The sequence below is a fragment of the Podarcis bocagei genome, assembly GCF_964188305.1.
Source record: "Podarcis bocagei genome assembly, chromosome: 16".
NCBI lineage: Eukaryota > Metazoa > Chordata > Lepidosauria > Squamata > Lacertidae > Podarcis > Podarcis bocagei.
Genome location: NC_138142.1, coordinates 41,081,119 through 41,101,038, shown reverse-complemented (window position 1 = coordinate 41,101,038; position 19,920 = coordinate 41,081,119). Strand labels below are relative to the sequence as shown.

The following is a 19,920-nucleotide window of genomic DNA, read 5'->3' as shown; positions in this document are numbered from 1 at the left end:
TGAAGTCAAGATTAAGCTGCAAAAATAAAAAGGATTCTAGAAGTGCTTGCCGCTGCTACCTGTGGGACTGTTGTTAATGTAAGTTAAACGTCTCTCTCACCCACCCACCCCAAGCATCGCAATCAAGGGGCCGGCGGCTTTGGAGTGGCGATAAGAGGAGCCTGAGAGGAGATATGCTAGGCATCTTCAAATATCTCAAGGGCTGTCACATGGAAGAGGGAACAAGCTTGTTTTCTCCTGCTCTGGAGGGCGATGGCTTCAAGGTACAAGAAAGGAGAGTCCGACGAAACATCAGGAAGAAGTTTCTGACAGTAAGAGCTGTTTTGAGAGTGCAACAGACTCCCTTTGCAGTTTGTGGACTCTCCTTCCTTGGAGGTGGGTGGCCATCTGTCATGGAGGCTTTAGCTGAGATTCCTGCATTCCAGGGGGTTGGACTGGATGGCCCTCGGGGTCCCTTCCAACTCAATTCTATAACTGCCTCCCAGTTTTGACAGAGGACCACCTCGGCTAAGGAGTGGCAGCCAAGGTCCTTTTGGTCGCCCCATTAAAAAACCAGCCTGCCATCAAGTCCCCCTGTTGATCGGGCAGCCAGATGAGGCATAAGCGATGCCAGCTGCTGACCCCCTCACAAAGGCCGGCTTCGCCATAAGCCAGTAGAGCAGGAACAAAGAAAGCTGCCTTATAGAGAGTCAGACCACTGGTCCACTCAGCTCAGTATCGTCGGCACTGACTGGCAGCAGCGTTCCAAGATTTCAGACTTAGGAGGGCATTCCTGGTCCTACCTGGAGATACCAGGGACCTTCTGCATGCAAAGCAGGTGATCTGAAACCCAGCTATAGCCCTTACCCTAAAATAAAGTAAGAATCCAGTCCTCATGGCTGAACGAAGGGTTTCTACCAAGCCAGACCCTTGTTCCGCCCAGCTCTGCCTTGTCTACACTGACCTGCTGAAGTTCTCCATGCCTGAAACATTCGCAGCTCCACCTGGAACTGGGAAATGAACCCGGGTTCATATGAATGCTGCCGCTGAGCCCCTTGCCCTTATTTTGCAACCCACCCTGCTTCTGAAAGAGCCAAACATGCCGTTCATCAAACCAGGAAAGGTGCTGATTTTTCAGGTAAGTCTCGTGTTTGGGTTCAAGACCTCGATTTAAGGAAGGAAGCGGGTGAGGGCAGGGAGACTATTAAGAGGAGGCAGACGGGGAGGGATGTCACAGAGGAGGAAAAGAGGAGGAGGAGAAGGAGCTCTGCTTTGCCATGCTTAAATAAAAAACACACACAACCAAATCTCCATTCTCCTACCTGGCCAGTCTTTCCTTATCCGCTGAGCTCTGCTCATCATCAGACCTGGAAATAAAAGGGGTGAGCTAAGCTAAAACTGGGGAGGAAAAAAATGTATTTTAAAGTAACGGGGAATAAAAGAAAGGAGGGCGGGGGGAGGGAATGTAACAGGAGACCCAATTTATCTGCAATAAGAAGCGGAAGGTGGCTGGGGGGTGTCATGACTTTGCTGGCATTCTGGAACCAGCTGCAGGCTGGGTGCTGCACGCCCTGCATGAGAGGAAAAGGTCTCCGCCCAGAGGGGCTTACAAACCGTGTTAGAGACACGGATGAGGGTGGCGAGAGAAAAAACAAGAGGTGAGGGAAGAGGAGAAAGTCTGGCCAGAGTATAGTGTGGAGCAAGTGAAGGACGAGTCAGGTGGCACAGCAGGACCCCACAAAGGACACTATGCATGTATATATTTATTGATTTTTATTTCACTATATATACAGAGAGCATTATTGTAAAACAAACAGCACTAAACCTCAACCTCAAAGCATGTTACAAAAAGAATAAAACAATGAAACCATCGGGGGGGGGGAACCTGTGTGTGTATGTGTATATTTATATACCGTATTTTTCGCCCTATAGGACACACTTTTCCCCCTCCAAAAATGAAGGGGAAATCTGGGTGCGTCCTATGGGGCGAATGCAAGCTTTCGCTGAAGCTTGGAGAGCTCTCCAGGCTTCAGGAACACATCCGCAGCCTAGGCAGCCCTGCGGGGAACTCCCGCAGGGCTCCCCACACTGCGGATAGCAGCCTGCCGCCCGGCGCGAGGGGCGCCCTGAAGCAGAGCGCCCCTCGTGCCGGGCAGACATCCGCAGCGTGGGGAGCCCTGCAGGAGTTCCCCACAGGGCTCCCCACGCTGCGGATAGCAGCCTGCCGCCCGGCGCACCCTGAAGCAGAGCGCCCCGCGCGCCCGGCAGACATCGGCCAGCCCCACAAGCTCGGGGGACAGTAGGGAGGCGCAGCGCCGCCATCCCGCTGTTCCTCAACCTGGTTCGGTTTCCCTGACCTGGTTTTGGGGGGAAATAAAGGGAAAATTTTTTTCCTTTATTTCCCCCCCAAAAAACTAGCTGTGTCCTATGGGACGGAGTGTCCTATGGGACGAAAAATACGGTACATACCGGTATATATATAGTGCTAAACTAAAACCCAGAGTAAAACACACAGAAGTCTATGTACTTGGAGAGGCTTTGCCTAAACAAAAATGTTTCTACCAGACATCAAGAACAGTACAGTAAAGGTGCCAGCCTGATGCGTCAATAAGCAGGGAGTTCCAAAGTGTGGGGGTTGCCATACCAAAAGAGTGCAGCAAATATTTACGTGGCACCTGGAACAGTGCCAGTTCCACAGGCTGGAGCAGCTCACTAGAATGTAAGCCCCAGGAACTGGTTCTAATACTAGGGGAGCTGTAAGTCCCTTGCAACATGCCAAGGCATGAGAGGCAGAGGGCCTCTGAGAGCGTGCAGAGCGCCCTGCTGGTGACCAAGACACAGCCATGTGGGTTGAGAAGCGCAAAGGCAAGCTTTCATGAACGCCATTCGCAAATCCCAAAAAGGAAAGGTGAGATACTTATATGATGAATAATATTACGGAATGGGAAGTTCTCAGTGGGGAAACAGATTGGCTATTAGTTACGGTTTTGCAGCACTGCGTGAAGACTTAAAAAGGGGGAAAAATCCCGAGGCTTTTAATTCTTAACCTGTGGTGGAACTGGTTCAACCGCTGCCTCCTGTTAGCTTTTAAAATAATGACTGTCTCTTTCCAAAGGAGTCCTGAAGCAACTTGCGAATGTCACAAGATACAAAATATAGTCGGACAATAAAGGACGTGTTAAAAACAAGTAGCCTAAAAGTGTTCATCCAAGGAAGGTCACCGAGCCACATGAAATATCCATGCTGCCAAAGGAATGCCAGACTCCCCAGCGCTGTCCAAATCGCCTGGGGAAGTATTGGAAAGTAAACCACAGGAAGGGCCAGGAATGTTCCTCATACTGGTCTGTCTAGTTCAGTACTGTTCACACTGGCTGGCAGTGGCTTTCCAGGGTTTTAGGCAGCAAATCTTTCCAAGATGACCCCAGTGGGGACTGAACCTGGGACCTTCTGAATGCAAAGCAGGTGCTCTACTATTGAGCTAAGATTCTAGTCCTCATGGTTCTAAAATAGAAACGTAGGAAGCTGCCTTATACCAAGCATTGTCCACCCTGATTCTCCAGGTCTCAGACAAGGATATTTCCCTCTCCCTACCTTGGGAGATGCTGGGGCCTTCTGCAGGCAAAGCAGGTGTTCTGCCACTGAAGCTGCAGACCTGCCCCAAATAATTATCCAATTAAAACAGCAGTGGTAGCATCCAGGCTGCCTTTTAAGCCCTGCCACTTCCCACTTTCAAATCTTAAAAAAACTGGGTTTGAAGCCAGATTTGGTGGGGGAAGGAAACCTGGGTTGCAGCTTTAAAAGAAATGCCCCACCGCCGCCACCCCTGAACGACTGATGCAAATGCAGCAGAGCAGTTTTTGCAAGTCAGGAGGAGGAGGAAACAGAGAAATCTCCACCCCTTCTCAAAATCTAAGCAATCCTCCAGAACTGAGAAGCAGAAATCTTGTAAGGAGCCTTCCCCAGCAGGCAAACAGCTACGAAGGGAGGCAGGGATATTGCATTGGGTGCTAGTAACTTCTTTTGCTTCCCATTGCATCTCGGCTAGTAATCAACTTGCAACGAAGAACCTGAACCCAAGCCTGTATTTTTCCTCCTCCCTCCCACCCAGTTTTTCCTTTTGTGTCTTTTTTTAAAAAAAGGATTGTTAAGTCTGTTTTTAAAAAAGTTATACTTTTTACATTACAAAATCAAAAATATATAACAGAAACGATAAAGAGAAATGAAAATGAAGAGGTGTTAAAAAAGCGATGTGTAAGCCACTCTGGGAGCAGGATTAAAAAAATATATACCAAAATGAATAAGAAGAAGAACATAGGGAGATCAGAAGAGCCTGGCTGCTGGATCAGGCCCAGTGATCCATTTGGTCAAGCATCCTGGCCAACCAGATGCCCAAGTGGGAAGGCCGCCAGCAGGACTTGGGCGCCAGAGCAGCTCCCCACCGGCCCCCACGGTTTCCTGCAACTGTTATCCAGACGCATGGCTGGCTCCCAGTGTGGAGGCAGAGAATAGCCATTGTGGCTAGGAGCCATCGATAGCACTCTCCTCCTCCATGAATTTGTCTAATCCTCTTTTGAAGGCATCCAAGTTGGCGGCCCTCAACTGTGGGAGCAAGTGCCATAGTTGAGCCGTGTGAAGAAGCACTTTGAAAGCAAAAGTTTTCTTTTACAGTCCTTTCAGCTCATGCATCCGAACCTCCTCCCCATCGGAAAAGACTGTCTCCGTACTAAGTAAGGTAGCTAAGTCATGGGTAGGTAAACTAAGGCCCAGGGGCCGGATCCGACCCAATTGCCTTCTAAATCCAGACCGCAGACGGTCCAGGAATCAGCGTGTTTTACATGAGTAGAATGTGTCCTTTTATTTAAAATGCATCTCTGGGTTATTTGTGGCGCATAGGAATTCGTTCATATATATGTTTTCAAAATATAGTCCGGCCCCACACAAGGTCTGAGGGACAGTGGACCAGCCCCTTGCTGGAAAAGTTTGCTGACCCCTGAGCTAAGTCCTTGTTGCCACGGGTGTTGAAATCCCCCATGAATTGCAACTTTGCACGAGGGCACCCATTTTGAAGACGGGAGTAAATAACCCTCCGAGTGATCCCAACATGACGGATGGTGCAACTGGGGGACGGGCCTAACTCGTAGGGTGGAAGATACACCTTAATAAGTAACAAGGATGGTATGGTACAATGGCATCTTTCATGGGGGTTCGGTTCCAAGTGTTCTGTGCATACATGGTAACATGTGTACTCCAACCCTTGGAGCCATCCCTGCGCCAGCACCCCTGGGCTTTTGGAGCTGGTGTGTTGAGAGGGGCTGGCCCGCCAAGCAAGGCAGAGCATTTATACGCTCTTTCCACACCAGGAAAACCTGGCACAAAAAGAGCTTTTGCGGTCTCTCGCCTTGCTTACCAGGCAAGGCCTGCTCGGCACGCCGGCTCTGGGTTGCTCTCGCGAAATCTTGTGGGGCTATCCTGAGTTTTCATGAAATTTTGCGATTCTGCAGCTGGCACACCGAGAGGGCCTTGCACAGAAAGCAATTCAGGGAGCTTAAAAGCTCTTTTCATGCAGGAAGAACCTTGCGTGCTTTTAATTTGCGTGATTTCACCTGGCCGGCCTTCAACCACGCAAGGTTGAAACCGCACAGGTTTCATCTGTGCAAATTGCCAACGTTCTCTACTTCCGTTTTCATCCTTCTTGGACCAGGCCAGATGCAGGAGGTGGAGGTTATGCCCTGGTGTTACTGGGCAAACCACAAAGGACTTCTTTGCCATGCTGAAAACTGGCGAAACAAGCCAGAATCATCAGTGAAAGCGTTTTGAGGCTTGGTTCGGATCTGGGCAAAGAGCCCAGGCTGATTGGCTCCTCCTGCTGACTCACAGAGCTCAGCCCCTTAAGAGAGATTTCCTGCATCTGACAGGCACCAAAGATAACGGCAGGCAGATGGTGGGGGCGAGCTCCCCAGATTTTAAAAAAAGTAAGAAGAAAGAAGATCGGCTTTTGACCTTTAAACAGCAAAATGGCCTCACTTCGAACCAGGGTTGCGCAAGGCAGGAGAGTGTTAAAAGTCATTGCGGGCAACAGTTTCTCTCGCCAGCGAGGCAGAGATGCCTATCTTTGAAGAGGAAGAAGAGGAACAGGAAGAAAAATCCCCCCTCCAATTTAAGACATTTGCGCAATCCGTTCCCAAGCAGGCCAGGGATTAAAAAGAAGTCGCTGGATGGCTGCAGGTATGAGGCAATTCAACGGAAAGAATAGCCTGACCTCAGGGAACCGGATATGAGCAAACTCCTTGACCTGCCTGTTGAGACAGTGTGGCAGGTCCAAACAAACCACAGGATTTAATTTTTAAAAATTATGTCTCACTTTCCCATCAAGCGCCTCCCTCCCTCTGTTATTTATGCCCAGCTTCCGCCAGCTTCCCATCCCACCCCTGCCTCAGTTTACCACCTGGTGCTTGCCTTCTCTTTCTCCTCAGCCCCTTATTCCTGCCTCCGTTTCCCCACCCAGTGCCTGCCTTCTGTCTCTTTCCCCCCAGGAGCAAGCTGCTCTGAGAGCTTTGCCATTTAAAAAGCAACAAGTAATAATAATTTTAAAAACCCTGGCTTTGCAGTCCGCCCGTCCGCCCCCGCAAAAGAGCAGTTGCATTCTTCTAATTAGCCGTGCTTAAAAACAAACTGAAAATTACTCCAGCCACCACTCCCCGCACCCCAAATTTCAAGAAAGAGGCTATTTGCTTTGCTGTTTCAAAGGCAGAGTTTTCGGAGGGATTGGGAGGCGGGAGAAGGCGCAGAGGGAAGGAGGGAAGGAGGGCTGGGTCACATGGGATGCTTTGAGCCGGGGCAGAGATGGATGAAAGGCCACCTGGAGCTCAGGTGAGTGGCACATGCCAATGGTACAGCGCGTGGGCCTCAATGGCTCCTGCAGGGCAGAGGCGCTGGAGGAAGCCTTACCTAGCAAACCGCTCCTTGTCGTTCGGGAGCTGGTCATCATCGCACCTAGGAGAAGAATCGGGAGAAGGAAGACGTGAGAAACCGGCAGCTTCGAACAGCACGGAATGGCCTGTGCCTCTTTGGACAACGGCCTGGGCCACAACTGCTGAGACTTGGGAGACTGTTTCATCCTGATCGTTAGAATTCCAAGTCTTGGCAAATCACCATTCTTGGAAGAAGAATATTGTTCTTTATTTGCAATATAAATGTTTTATACGCAAATATTTTATCTGCAAATATAGCAACTCAGGTCTATGTGGGCGCTTTGTACAGTCCTTTTCTTTTAGTCGCCTTCTTTTGAAACAGAAAATATGGTGGTGAATTTTTCTTGATTCACCTTTTTGTAAACTGCTTTGAGGTTTTTACAGCCCAGCGGTATATAAATTTTATGAAGCCAACTAACTGGCTAAGAAATACATGCTCAGAAGACCTGCCAGCCTGGATCTCCTACAGACAACGTCACTGTGGCTTGAAGAGATTAAGCTTTTGAACAATGACTGTTTCAGAGCCGTAGCTCATCAGGAATCCCATACAGGATGAGATGGTGTTGCAGGACTACGTAGCCTAGCTCATCAGGGATCCCAGGCTAGATCATGGAATCGTAGAAGTGTGGGGTTGGACGGGACCCCAAGGCTCGACTAATTCAAACATCTGCACTGAAGGAATCACAGCTAAAGGAAGCTATCCAACTTCTGTTTAAAAACCTGCAATGGATGATAGCCCAACACCTTCTGAAGGAGTCTATTCTACTGTCAGATAGCTCTTACCCTCAGAAAGTTCTTCCAGATGTTTTGCTGGAATCTCCTTTCTTGTAACTTGAACCCACAGCTTCAGGTCCCACCCTCTGGAGCAGTGGCAAATAAGTTTACTCCATCTGACATTTGACAGACCTTCAGATATGTGAAGACGGCTATCTTATCACCCCATAGTTTTCTCTTCCGCAGGCTAAACATACCCAACTCCCTCAATCGTCCCTCCGAAGGCTTGGTTCCCAGACCCTTGATTATCTCGGTCGCCAGACTCCACACACATTCCAGCCTAAACATCATTCTTAAGATATTATAATGTTGCAGCTCTACGTAGCCATGCTCATCGGGGATCTTCCGCTAGACACGACGATATTGCTGCACTACGTAGCCTATCAAGTTTGGCTATGCACTGGCATCACTAAGGACAAAACAAAGCCTTCTGTAAATGAAGGAGATTCTTCCTGTACTGGACACACGAGTTGTCCCAGCCAATCAGGGATACCAGAGAGAACAGAATTTGACCTCAGCTCTTGCACAGCCAAGTCCCACTCCCTTCTATTTTCTGATGAGCCTTTTCACAAGACGGATGCCTCTCTCGCTTTGGCTCAGCACAAGTCCCCAAGTCCCTTGCCACTGGAAGTCCGTCTCACCTGAGAAATTTGCTGTTCCCTTCTCCGTCGTCATCAAAATCGAGCCTGGAGAACAAGAGAACGACTGTTATCTCAGCTGCAACAAACCTCCCCCTCGGACTCCCAAGTCAAACAGCAGGTGAAGAAAATGAAAGCCAAGCAGAGTCTTAAAACTCAAGAGGGCTCCAAGGATGTTGAAATTTAGGTATAGGGTTTACTGTACCGCCTCCCACCTGGCCTGGTCTCAGCTCATCCCAAAGCTCTTCCCAGAGGCAGCAAAAGTACCTGTTCTTGGACTTCAGCTCCCATCAGCCCCAACGCCAGCAAGGACAACAATAAAGGATGATGGGAGTTGTAGTCCAACAACATCGGGGGGGGGGGCATGCACCAAGCTGGTTTTGCCTCAGCAGGAGAGATGGGAAGAGGCTCATCCCAACAGCTTTGCCGACGCCCCCGCTCCATCAGGCGCCTGCTCCGACCCCTGAATTGTGCCAGCACTTGGTCATTATAAGAGGAGATATTTAAGAATTGGTGCCTGAGTTTGATTTTTTCCCCTTTTCCCTCCCCGTCCCTTTTCCCTTGTGTGTCATGCTTTTTTGTAAGGCTGTGGCAGAGACTGCCTTGTTTTAATGGATAGTATGCAAGCCACGCTGAGAACCTTTTCGGCTGAAGAGCAAGGTACAAATGCTCCCAATAAATAACAATAAATTCTAAAAACAGGCGAGAAGCCTAAATGCAGCCCTCCTGGCCTCACTATCTGGATTCTGAGACCCTCCTGCAGGCCACACCCCTCGTAGTCCTGCTTCGTGCCTTCAACTGTTTCTTCCTGGCTGGGATGTGTCTGCTGAACTGTGATGTCATCTTCTGTTTGCATGGAAGGAGGGAGGTGTGTGTGGATGTACGGGAAATGTCTGAAGTTGCTGCCCGTACCAATTTTTGTACAGTAAGCCCGCAACTTGTGCAGGGGTTACATTCCAGAGATTGCGCCTGAAGCCAAAAATTACTTAAAGTCAAAGCACACTGGGTTCAACAGTGGGTGGGATTGCCCAAGTCTTTTTTCTCAGATGCCCGTCCACTTTTTATTTTTATTTTGGCCAAGTGTATAAAACTGAATGCGCACAAGTTAAATGTGTGTAGGTTGTGGCCTTGCTGTACCACCGAACATATTTGCAGATGCTAATGTACTTTTGAACTACATTCCTGTAGCATGGAGATTAAAGGGCAGGACAGCAACAGTGGAATTTGTGAGCCTTCGTGGTAGCCAAGAAACTTAAAACTTCGAATTTGGAAGGCTGAACATCCACTGTCTATCACAAAATGGCCTTGAGAATCTCACCAGCCCTGGCTACATATGAACACACTTCCTACAAACGCATCAGTCTCGTGGGTATACTTATTTTGGCTGGCTTGGAGCAATATTTCTATTTAAGATGATGTTTATTGCATTCTTAATGTAAGCTGATGGATTGTTTTTGCTATTTTAAAGCTCCTCTTCATTTTTTGTCTCTTTCTTCTTTGTTAAATTGCTATTTAAGAATCAGCTTTCTTAAAAAGAGAAACTTCTGGCTGCTGGGATGAATCCGATAGAGCAAAGGGAGAGTTGTATCTATGACGCCACTTGCTTTTGCCTCTGGCCCTGCCCAACACGGGTTCGTGGCCCCCAGAAGGTTACATGAGGCCCTTGGGTTGGAAGGGGGGAGCCCCCACCCCGCCGAGCATCCTCATTCCAAGTGACCACCGGAGCCGCCCTTACCCCGTCCTGCGCTTGTTTGCTCTCTGGACGATGCTCCCTCCAGAACACGCGTCGGGTCCAGGCGTCCCTGAAGCAGAGCCCAGCAAAGGGACATCCGATGCCATTTCTGGAAGAAGAGGGAGAAAGACGAGAGGGGAAGTGAGGCATCATCCCTTTAAAGCCCTAAACGGCCTCGGCCCAGTAGACCTGAAGGAGCGTCTTCACCTCCATCGTTCTGCCCGGACACTGAGGTCCAGCTCCGAGGGCCTTCTGGCGGTTCTCTCTCTGCAAGAAGCCAAGTTACAGGGAACCAGGCAGAGGGCCTTCTCGGTGGTGGCACCCGCCCTGTGGAACGCCCTCCCACCAGGTGTCAAAGAGAACAACTACTACCAGACTTTTAGAAGACATCTGAAGGCAGCCCTTGATGTTTGATGTATTACAGTATTTTAATATTTTTTTGGAAGCCGCCCAGAGTGGCTGGGGAAACCCAGCCAGATGGGCGGGGTACTAATAATAATAATAATAATAATAATAATAAATTTTATTTATATCCCACCCTCCCCAGCCGAAGCCGGGCTCAGGGCGGCTAACAACACTAAAATAGTGCAACATTATAAAAACATCATAAGAATTAATTAAAATCAAAATTGATGGCAACCATAAACTAAAGTATTTTAAAGATTGCCAAAGGAGGGAGTCAGGCTGTGCCCTAACCAAAGGCCTGGTGGAACAGCTCTGTCTTGCAGGCCCTGCGGAAAGATGTCAAGTCCCGCAGGGCCCTTGTCTCTTGTGACAGAGCGTTCCACCAGGTTGGAGCCGCAGCCGAAAAAGCCCTGGCTCTAGTTGAGGCCAGCCTAACCTCTCTGTGGCCTGGGACCTTCAAGATGTTTTTATTTGAGGACCGTAAGTTCCTCTGTGGGGCATACCAGGAGAGGCGGTCCCGTAGATACGAGGGTCCTAGGCCGTGTAGGGCTTTGAAGGTTAAAACCAGCACCTTAAACCTGATCCTGTACTCCACCGGGAGCCAGTGCAGCTGGTATAGCACCGGATGAATGTGATCCCGCAGCGAAGACCCCGTAAGGAGTCTCGCTGCGGCATTCTGCACCCGCTGGAGTTTCTGGGTCAGTCTCAAGGGCAGCCCCACGTAGAGCGAGTTACAATAATCCAGTCTGGAGGTGACCGTCGCATGGATCACAGTGGCTAGGTCAGGGCGAGAGAGGTAAGGAGCCAACTGCTTAGCTTGGCGGAGATGAAAAAATGCCGCCTTTGTTATAGCTGCAATCTGCGCCTCCATGGAGAGGGAGGTATCGAAGATTACACCCAAACTCTTAACGGACGGTGCTGGCACTAATTGCACCCCCGCAAGAGATGGGAGTTGCCCCCTCAATCCCATATCGTCCCGTCCCAGCCAGAGGACCTCTGTCTTCGAAGGATTTAACTTCAACCGGCTCCCACGTAACCATCCAGCCACAGCCTCCAGACATCTGGTCAGTGTGTCTGGGGCCGAGTCAGGATGGCCATCCATCAACAGATAGAGTTGGGTGTCATCAGCATACTGATGGCAGCCCAGCCCAAAACTCCGGACAAGCTGGGCGAGGGGGCGCATAAAGATGTTGAAAAGCATCGGGGAGAGAATCGCACCCTGAGGCACTCCACACACCAAGGAGTGGCGGGATGACAGTTCCCCCCCAAGCGCCACCCTCTGTCCCCGACCAGAGAGAAACGAGCGCAGCCATTGAAGGACTGTGCCCTGGATCCCCACGTCGGCGAGGCGGTGGTCCAGAAGTTCGTGATCGACCATGTCGAAAGCTGCTGACAGATCTAGAAGAATCAGCAGCCCCGACCCGCCTCGATCCAGCTGTCTACGAAGATCATCTGTTAGGGCGACCAGAGCCGTCTCGGTCCCATGACCAGCGCGGAAGCCAGACTGGAATGGATCCAGAGCCGATGTTTCATCCAGAAACCTACCAAGCTGTTCAGCAACCGCTCTCTCAATCACCTTACCCAGGAATGGAAGATTCGAAACTGGGCGGTAATTGGATAGATCTAAGGGATCTAATGATGTTTTCTTTAAGAGCGGACGCACCACTGCCTCCTTCAGTTCCCCTGGGAATGTCCCGGTGCCAAGGGACAAATTGATGATATCCCCCAGGGGGGCCCGCACCTCGTCTGGACACGCTCTAATCAGCCAAGACGGGCACGGGTCGAGAGGACAAGTGGTGGGTTTTCCAGCTTGGAGGAATCTGTCCACATCGGCTGGGGATATCCGGTCAAAGTGGTCCAATACTGGACCCGAGGACAGTCGAGGGGCCTCCAGTTCCTTTATTGTATCCAAATTGGCAGGGAGGTCATGGCGGAGCGACAGGACCTTCTCCGCAAAAAAGCTCGCAAATGCCTCACAGCTGTGTGTCGAATTGTTATTTAAATTTGGCTGTCCTTCGAGGGACGTTAAAGACCGAATTATACTAAATAATTGTGCCGGGCGAGAGCTAGCGGATGCAATGGAGGCCGAGAAGTAGGACTTCTTAGCGGCCTTCACTGCCATCTCGTAGGTTTTCATAAAAACCCTGTAAGATGTTCTTGAGGCTCCGTCACGGGCACCTCGCCATACTCGCTCTAGCCGTCTGAGGTCCCGCTTCATTTTCCGGAGCTCCTCAGTAAACCAGGGAGCCCGGTTTCTGCGGGGTCGCAGAGGGCGCTTAGGTGCGATCTCATTGATGGCTGCCAGGAGCTGGGTATTCCAGCCCTCAACAAGCTCAGTCAATGAGTCGCCAGGGGGAGAAAGGTCCCGCAAGGCTTGACGGAATCTATCAGGGTCCATCAGCCTCCGCGGGCGAGCCCAAATCGGCTCACCACCTAAGCAGGGTGGGGGTGGAACATCAATCCTGGCTTTCAGAGCGTAGTGATCAGACCATGGCACCTTCATCGAAGGAAACATGATCACATCTATACCGACGCCAAAGATCAGATCCAGCGTGTGGCCTGCTTGATGTGTGGGGCCCGAAACAAACTGGGAGAGCCCTAGTGTCGCCATGGAAGACACCAGGTCCAGAGCCTGTGAGGAGGGAGTGGCATCGGCATGGATGTTGAAGTCCCCCAATACCAATAGGTTAGGGAACTCCAAGGCCCAGCCGGCCACCGCCTCCAGCAGGCCTGACAGGGTGGCTGCTGGTGCGCTAGGTGGCCGGTACACCAGCCAGACAGCCAAGCTCACCTCGGAGCCCCACACTAGGCCAACACATTCAATGCTGGGGATCGATGGCGGTGGTAGAGCCCTGAAAGAACAATCTTCCCGGATTAATAGTGCCACCCCTCCCCCCCGGCCCACAGTCCGTGACTGGTGGAGGACGGAGAAACCCGGGGGCGCCATCTCTCGTAAGGTAACAGTTAACCCTTCGCGCACCCAGGTCTCCGTCACACAAGCCAGGTCGACCCCCTGCGAGATGATGAAATCTCGCAGGGTGGCGGTTTTGTTGCCTATAGACCTGGCATTGCACAACACCAGTGACGGAGGTGAGTAATCCTTGCTCACCCTACCCTCGTCTCTCGGGATGGGGCGCAGATTGGAAGGGGTACGAGCATATCCGTATCTCGATCCCCTTTGCCTATGACATACTAATAATAAATTATTATTATTATTATTATTATTATTATTATTATTATTATTATTATTATTATCATCATCATCATCATCATCATCATCATCATCCCAAGAGGGCAGCAGACATCTGCTCTGGGTTGCTCCGCCGACTGGCTGGCTTGCCAGGCAAACAAGGCATTGCCAGAGCTGAGCCTTCTACATACACACACACACACACACACACACACAGCAGGATGGAAGCACCAGACTTTCTGGCACATCCCTCTGAAGAAAGCACACTGGACGCCAGAGAGAAAACATGCACAACTCGAAGGGGAAATGTGTCTGGCTTTTAAGAAGGCGATGTCAGGATCAAAGTCGCTCATCGTTCCCACTTAGTCACAATCTGGGGTTGTGCGAATACTGAAAGATCTGGGACAGACAGAAGGAAGGACTTCTTCGCACAGTGCAGAATTATGGATTTTGCTCCCACAAAAAGACAACAACGGGTGTTGCCTTGGAGGGACTTTATTTATCTAGGGGAAGGTTTTATGACACCGTGTGGGCCCTGCAAAACAACAAAACAACTCCAGTTTGAATGCATGGTGAGCACTCGTCCCATATGAAACACCCATCTGGAAGCCCCCAAAGTCTCCTGGCCCCAGGTGCCCAACAGAGGGAAAAGGGAAACAGGAAAGCAAGCACTTTTTAATGCAGCGCCACGTTAAACTATGGAATTCTTTCCCACTGGAGACAGTGGTGATCACCAACTTGGATGGTTTTAAAAGAGGAATGAGACAAATTCATTACGGAGAAGGCTCTGTCTCCACAGTTAGAGGCAGCAACGCTACTGAAATCCAGTTGCTAGAAACCGCAGGCAGCAGAGAGCAGTTCTTGCACTCAGGTCCCGCCTTTGAGCTTCCCACCGAGGCATCTGGCTGGCCTCTTCTGATGTTCCTATGGAACCTCCATGTCCAGAGCCAGTCTACCTCCATTCCTAATTTCTTTGGGGCATTTGTGAGAACAGGACCCAGGACTAGACGGGCCACTGGCTCTTCTCATATTCTTATTTACCCCTCAAATAACAAACCATTGACTCAATTGGGCTGCCACAGATGGAAGAAGTCTTGGAGCAATAAAAGCGCATGGCGGGCATGGCATGTTTTATGCTGCGGCACTCACGGAAAAGAACGAAACAATACCCACAAAGATAATTTAAAATCCTGCTGCAGGCTTCTCTCAGGACTCCGTTCCCTCTGAGGCAGGCCCGATCTAATTAATACCACAAGGCTGTAAAACTCAGAGAACAAGCCATAAACCATCTGAAGTGCTCTTAGGGGCTTCAATCTCCCTGCCTTGCTTCTCTGGGTGTGTTTTTTTTGCGAAGAGTTAATAAGATCATATTCATGTACAAAGCCTTTAGAGACTGTCCAGAACAGAAAGGCAGTCAGGAAAAGAGCAGCAATGACGCAACGCCAGTCTAAGTTCTGCTCCTTACAACACTTTTACGAACTGAAAAAATAAAATAAAATCAATTTTCTGCCTGCAGCTGACAGTGGAGAAGGAGTCTGCTGAAAATGAAAGGTTTCCTGGCAGGGAAAGGGAAAAAAGCAGAAGACCAAAAGCCCGCTCAAGGAGGGGAACTCTTAAGAGCGCCAAGAGTGGTCAGGCGACATCCCTCCCCACCATTCCTCTCACAGAGCTCCCTGTGATGAGGGACTGAGTGCTAAACCACTCTGGGAATTGGAGTTAAGAGTCCAAAATATCTGAAAGGCGATGTCCTTTCCTTTCGTTTCTGCCCTGGTGACTCCCCATCTTCCATCCTCCGTAACACCAGGAGGACCACCATTTTCCAGCAGGCCCATGTCCTTCATCCTACACATCTATTCTCAGAGAAGACACACCATCGAGACAGGGAGACCACCGTCTCCAGCTCTTGAGGAGGCGGCTGGTCCATCTGGGCCAATGCCTCACCAACCTCTGCCAGCTGCCTGCCTTCTTGGTTGCTGCCAGTCCACTGTCTTGCCAGCTTCCTCCTTGGTCTGAGTTGCCCCATGTAGACAGAACTCAACAGGGAGGAGACAAAACTAGAATTCGCTCTAGCGCCACCTACAGTTTTTCTGAGTCATGTGGCCAGCATGACTAAGCCGCTTCTGGTGAAACCAGAGCAGCGCACGGAAACGCCGTTTACCTTCCCGCCAGAGCGGTACCTATTTATCTACTTGCACTGGTGTGCTTTCGAACTGCTAGGTTGGCAGGAGCAGGGACCGAGCAACAGGAGCTCATCCCGTCACGGGGAATCGATCCGCCGACCTTCCGATCGGCAAGTCCTAGGCTCTGTGGTTTAGACCACAGCGCCACCCTGCCTTACATCCTACCAATTTCAACAGGCAACACCAGGGGCAGTCCCTGCCTTCAAGCGCTACCTGCCAGCCGAAATGAAACTGCCTGGAGTAATATAAACTGCCCGATGAACTTTATGCAGATGCCCTTACGGAAATATTTACTATCTTTGGTTCAACAAAAGGTTAGCAGGCAACTAGGGCAAGTGGCAAACAAGCAGCTTTCTGGGTCTGAGGACCAGTTCCTGCAGACACTTGACATCCCCTTCAAAGTTGCTGCTGCAAAAATCCAACGCTGAACCAAAGACGTGGCCAACTGGGTACTCCCCATCTTACCCTCACAACAACCCTGTGAGGTAGGTGAGGCTGGCAGGTCACCCAAGAGCTTGCTGGATCCTGCCAATGGCCCATCGAGCCCAGCATCCTGTTCTTATTGCAGCCACCCAGTTGCCTCTTTTGGGAAACCCGCTTTCAGAAATCAGTTTTCAAAAGCAGAGGCTCAACACGGCAAGCCATCGTGGCTAGTAGCCATTGACAATTTTCTCCACACCACACTGTTATACGTTCAACACACCGCAGAACACTGCTGGGTGTTTTCTGCCTTCTCTTAGAACCCAAATATTTCAGATTAATTCATGCCTCCCCCTGCTTATAAGTCCCATGCATTTAAATCTATCAGAGTCAATGAAATATATACAGTGGTACCCCGCAAGACGAATGCCTCGCAAGACGGAAAACCCGCAAGACGAAAGGGTTTTCTGTTTTGGAGGCGCTTCGCAAGACGAATTTCCCTATGGGCTTGCATCGCAAGACGAAAGCCCATAGGGAAATGCTGGCGGTCGGGAGCAAAGACTTTCGCCCACAGCCGGCCTTCAGAAGAGGACCTCTTCTGAAGGCCGGCGGAGGGCAAAAGTCTTTGCTCCCCCCCCCTGCCTTCCCCCCGCCTGCCCCGGGCGATCTTAAAATGCTGTTGGGCGGGAGCGAAGCGTTCGCTGCCGACCCCCAGCATTTTATAATCTCCAAGGGACAGCAGAGAAGTCTCTGTCCCGGGGAGGTTTTAAAATGCTGGGGGTCGGGAGCGTTCGCTGCCGACCCCCAGCATTTTAAAACGCTGTTCCGAAGCGGGGGGCGGGAACAGCTGCCCCAGCCGCCCCACTTCGGAACGATGTTCCGAAGTGGGGAGGTGGGGCGGGAACAGCTGCCCCAGCCGCCCCACTTCGGAACGATGTTCCGAAGGGGGGAGGGGGGCGGGAACAGCTGCCCCATCCGCCCCACTTCGGAACGATGTTCCGAAGTGGGGAGGGGGGGCGGGAACAGCCGCCCCATCCGCCCCACTTCGGAACGATGTTCCGAAGTGGGGAGGGGGGCGGGAACAGCCGCCCCATCCGCCCCACTTCGGAACGATGTTCCGAAGGGGGGAGGTGGGGCGGGAACAGCCGCCCCATCCGCCCCACTTCGGAACGATGTTCCGAAGGGGGGAGGGGGGGCGGGAACAGCCGCCCCATCCGCCCCACTTCGGAACGATGTTCCGAAGGGGGGAGGTGGGGCGGGAACAGCCGCCCCAGCCGCCCCACTTCGGAACGATGTTCCGAAGGGGGGAGGTGGGGCGGGAACAGCCGCCCCATCCGCCCCACTTCGGAACGATGTTCCGAAGGGGGGAGGTGGGGCGGGAACAGCCGCCCCATCCGCCCCACTTCGGAACGATGTTCCGAAGGGGGGAGGTGGGGCGGGAACAGCCGCCCCATCCGCCCCACTTCGGAACGATGTTCCGAAGGGGGGAGGGGGGCGGGAACAGCCGCCCCATCCGCCCCACTTCGGAACGATGTTCCGAAGGGGGGAGGGGGGGCGGGAACAGCCGCCCCATCCGCCCCACTTCGGAACGATGTTCCGAAGTGGGGAGGGGGGGCGGGAACAGCCGCCCCATCCGCCCCACTTCGGAACGATGTTCCGAAGTGGGGAGGGGGGCGGGAACAGCCGCCCCATCCGCCCCACTTCGGAACGATGTTCCGAAGGGGGGAGGTGGGGCGGGAACAGCCGCCCCATCCGCCCCACTTCGGAACGATGAAAGTCTTTGCTCCCCCCTGCCTGCCTTCCCAGGGGCTTTTAAATCGCCCCGGACAGCGGAGAAGTCCTCCGCTGTCCGGGGCGATTTTAAAATGCCGCCCGCCAGCATTTTAAGATCCCCCGGACAGCGGATCTCCTCCGCTGTCCCAGGGTTTTTTAAAATGCTGGGGGTGGGAAGAAAAGCCCTTGTCCCCCCCCCCCCCAGCCTTCAGAAGAGGTCCGGGGACAGACTGTCCCCGGACCTGGCCTGAAGGTGGTTTCCCTAGGAACGCATTAATTGATTTTCAATGCATTCCTATGGGAAACCGTGCATCGCAAGACGAAAAACCCGCAAGACGAAGAGAATTGCGGAACGAATTAATTTCGTCTTGCGAGGCACCACTGTAGTAGAAACACTCAAGGAAAATCTACCTGTAGTTTTATACATTGAGATTTTGTGCCAATTAATCACAACTTCCTCCCCTCACTTCTACTTGCCCCTTTGCATCCCTAAGAGGAGAAAACGCACCATTATTAATGGTTAAACCGAGCCATTTCTTGGCTTGCAGAGAACCCCCCCCCCCACTGTGCATAAATCTATAGGTCGCCTTCTTGTGTCTCCCTAAATGTTCCCGCTCTTGCATTCCAGAAATCGCACTGCGGCCCAGTCACCCTTGTCATCCGCCCACATCCCCAAATCATGCAGCCCACGGTGTGTTTTCCTATTTGTTTGATCCTGATGTGATCTTAAATTTCATCACATTTGCTTATGTTGCGTATTTAATCAGTCAATATTTTTCTTTTCATTTTTAGAGAAAGGCCAGATACTAATTCTTTAATAAAGAAAAGGGTCGTTTCCATTGGCAGTGCCCCCTCCCCAAGCCAAGACTCCCCCCCCCCCCATATCCTAACTCCAACTAAACCTTTTCCAAAGGGGTACCCAGGTAAAGTCTAAAGCAGAAAAAAAAGGGTTGTCATCCCCAAAAGCTGATTTCACGATAAATGTGTTATTTCAGGGGAACCCTATTATTCAACTCATTTACGTCACTCCAAGCCCTGGGCCACTCCATTCCCCTTTCACCCCACAACTGCCACAGCATCCTCAAGTCACTCTTACCTGGGCTTTTCCCATCACGCCAAGCCCCTGCCCCACTTCTAACCCTATGCTCCCCCATGCTATTAAGAACCCTTTGGCCACACTCCCAGGCAAGCCACACTCTCCGCCATCCCAAAGAAACTCCCCTCTGCAGGGCTGGCCCCCAGATTCGCTTCAGGCTGCTTCAGCTCCCCCAAACCTCTAAGCCTGAGCCTCCCCGCATCTCTCCTGATTCCATGTAGCCCCCCACTCCCCACAATTCAGCTACAGTCGTCCCAAATCTATAACCCCTAGCTGCTCACAGATACCCTCATCCTATAACTCCCCATTAACCCAAACTGCAAGTCTGAGCCCCCAAATCTGTATCTCTAAGCCCCACAGGTTCCCCTTACCCTGTCCTGAAGGCAGCCCTGTTTAGGGAAGATTTTAATGTTTAATAGGTTATTGTATTTTAGTCTTTTGTTGGAAGCCGCCCAGAGGGGCTGGGGAAGCCCAGCCAGATGGGCGGGGTATAAATAAATTATTAATATTTATTATTATTATTATTTTACTTCCCCTTTCCACCGCCACCCCCAGCTTCACCCTCCCCCAAATCCCCCTCAAACCCTCTCCCACTAAGCCCCCTAACTCAAAACTCCCTCCCCTCATTCCCCTTCCTCCCCAAAAGAAGAGACCCCCCCAAACCCCTCTCCCCCTGAGCCCCTCATTAACCCCTTCCATCCCTCCGCCCCCTCCCCTCCTGTCACTCCAAGCCCTCCCCCCACCTACCTCGTCCTGCCCCCT

At 51.4% G+C, this 19,920-nt stretch overlaps 1 protein-coding gene across 3 annotated transcripts in view; it reads right to left on the bottom strand.

Annotated features, from left to right (window-relative positions):
- ARNT (aryl hydrocarbon receptor nuclear translocator) overlaps positions 1-19,920 on the bottom strand; it is a 42,578-nt gene that overhangs the window by 22,353 nt on the left and 305 nt on the right. For 2 of the 3 annotated variants that reach the window (XM_081173533.1, XM_081173532.1), the window contains exons 2-5: positions 10,098-10,203; positions 8,366-8,410; positions 6,928-6,972; positions 1,302-1,346 (exon numbers count right to left, since the gene is read on the bottom strand). In XM_081173533.1, the coding sequence (XP_081029659.1) occupies positions 1,302-1,346; positions 6,928-6,972; positions 8,366-8,410; positions 10,098-10,203 (241 nt within the window). The remainder of the gene's footprint in view (positions 1-1,301; positions 1,347-6,927; positions 6,973-8,365; positions 8,411-10,097; positions 10,204-19,920) is intronic. The other variant, XM_081173534.1, reaches the window with a different exon arrangement.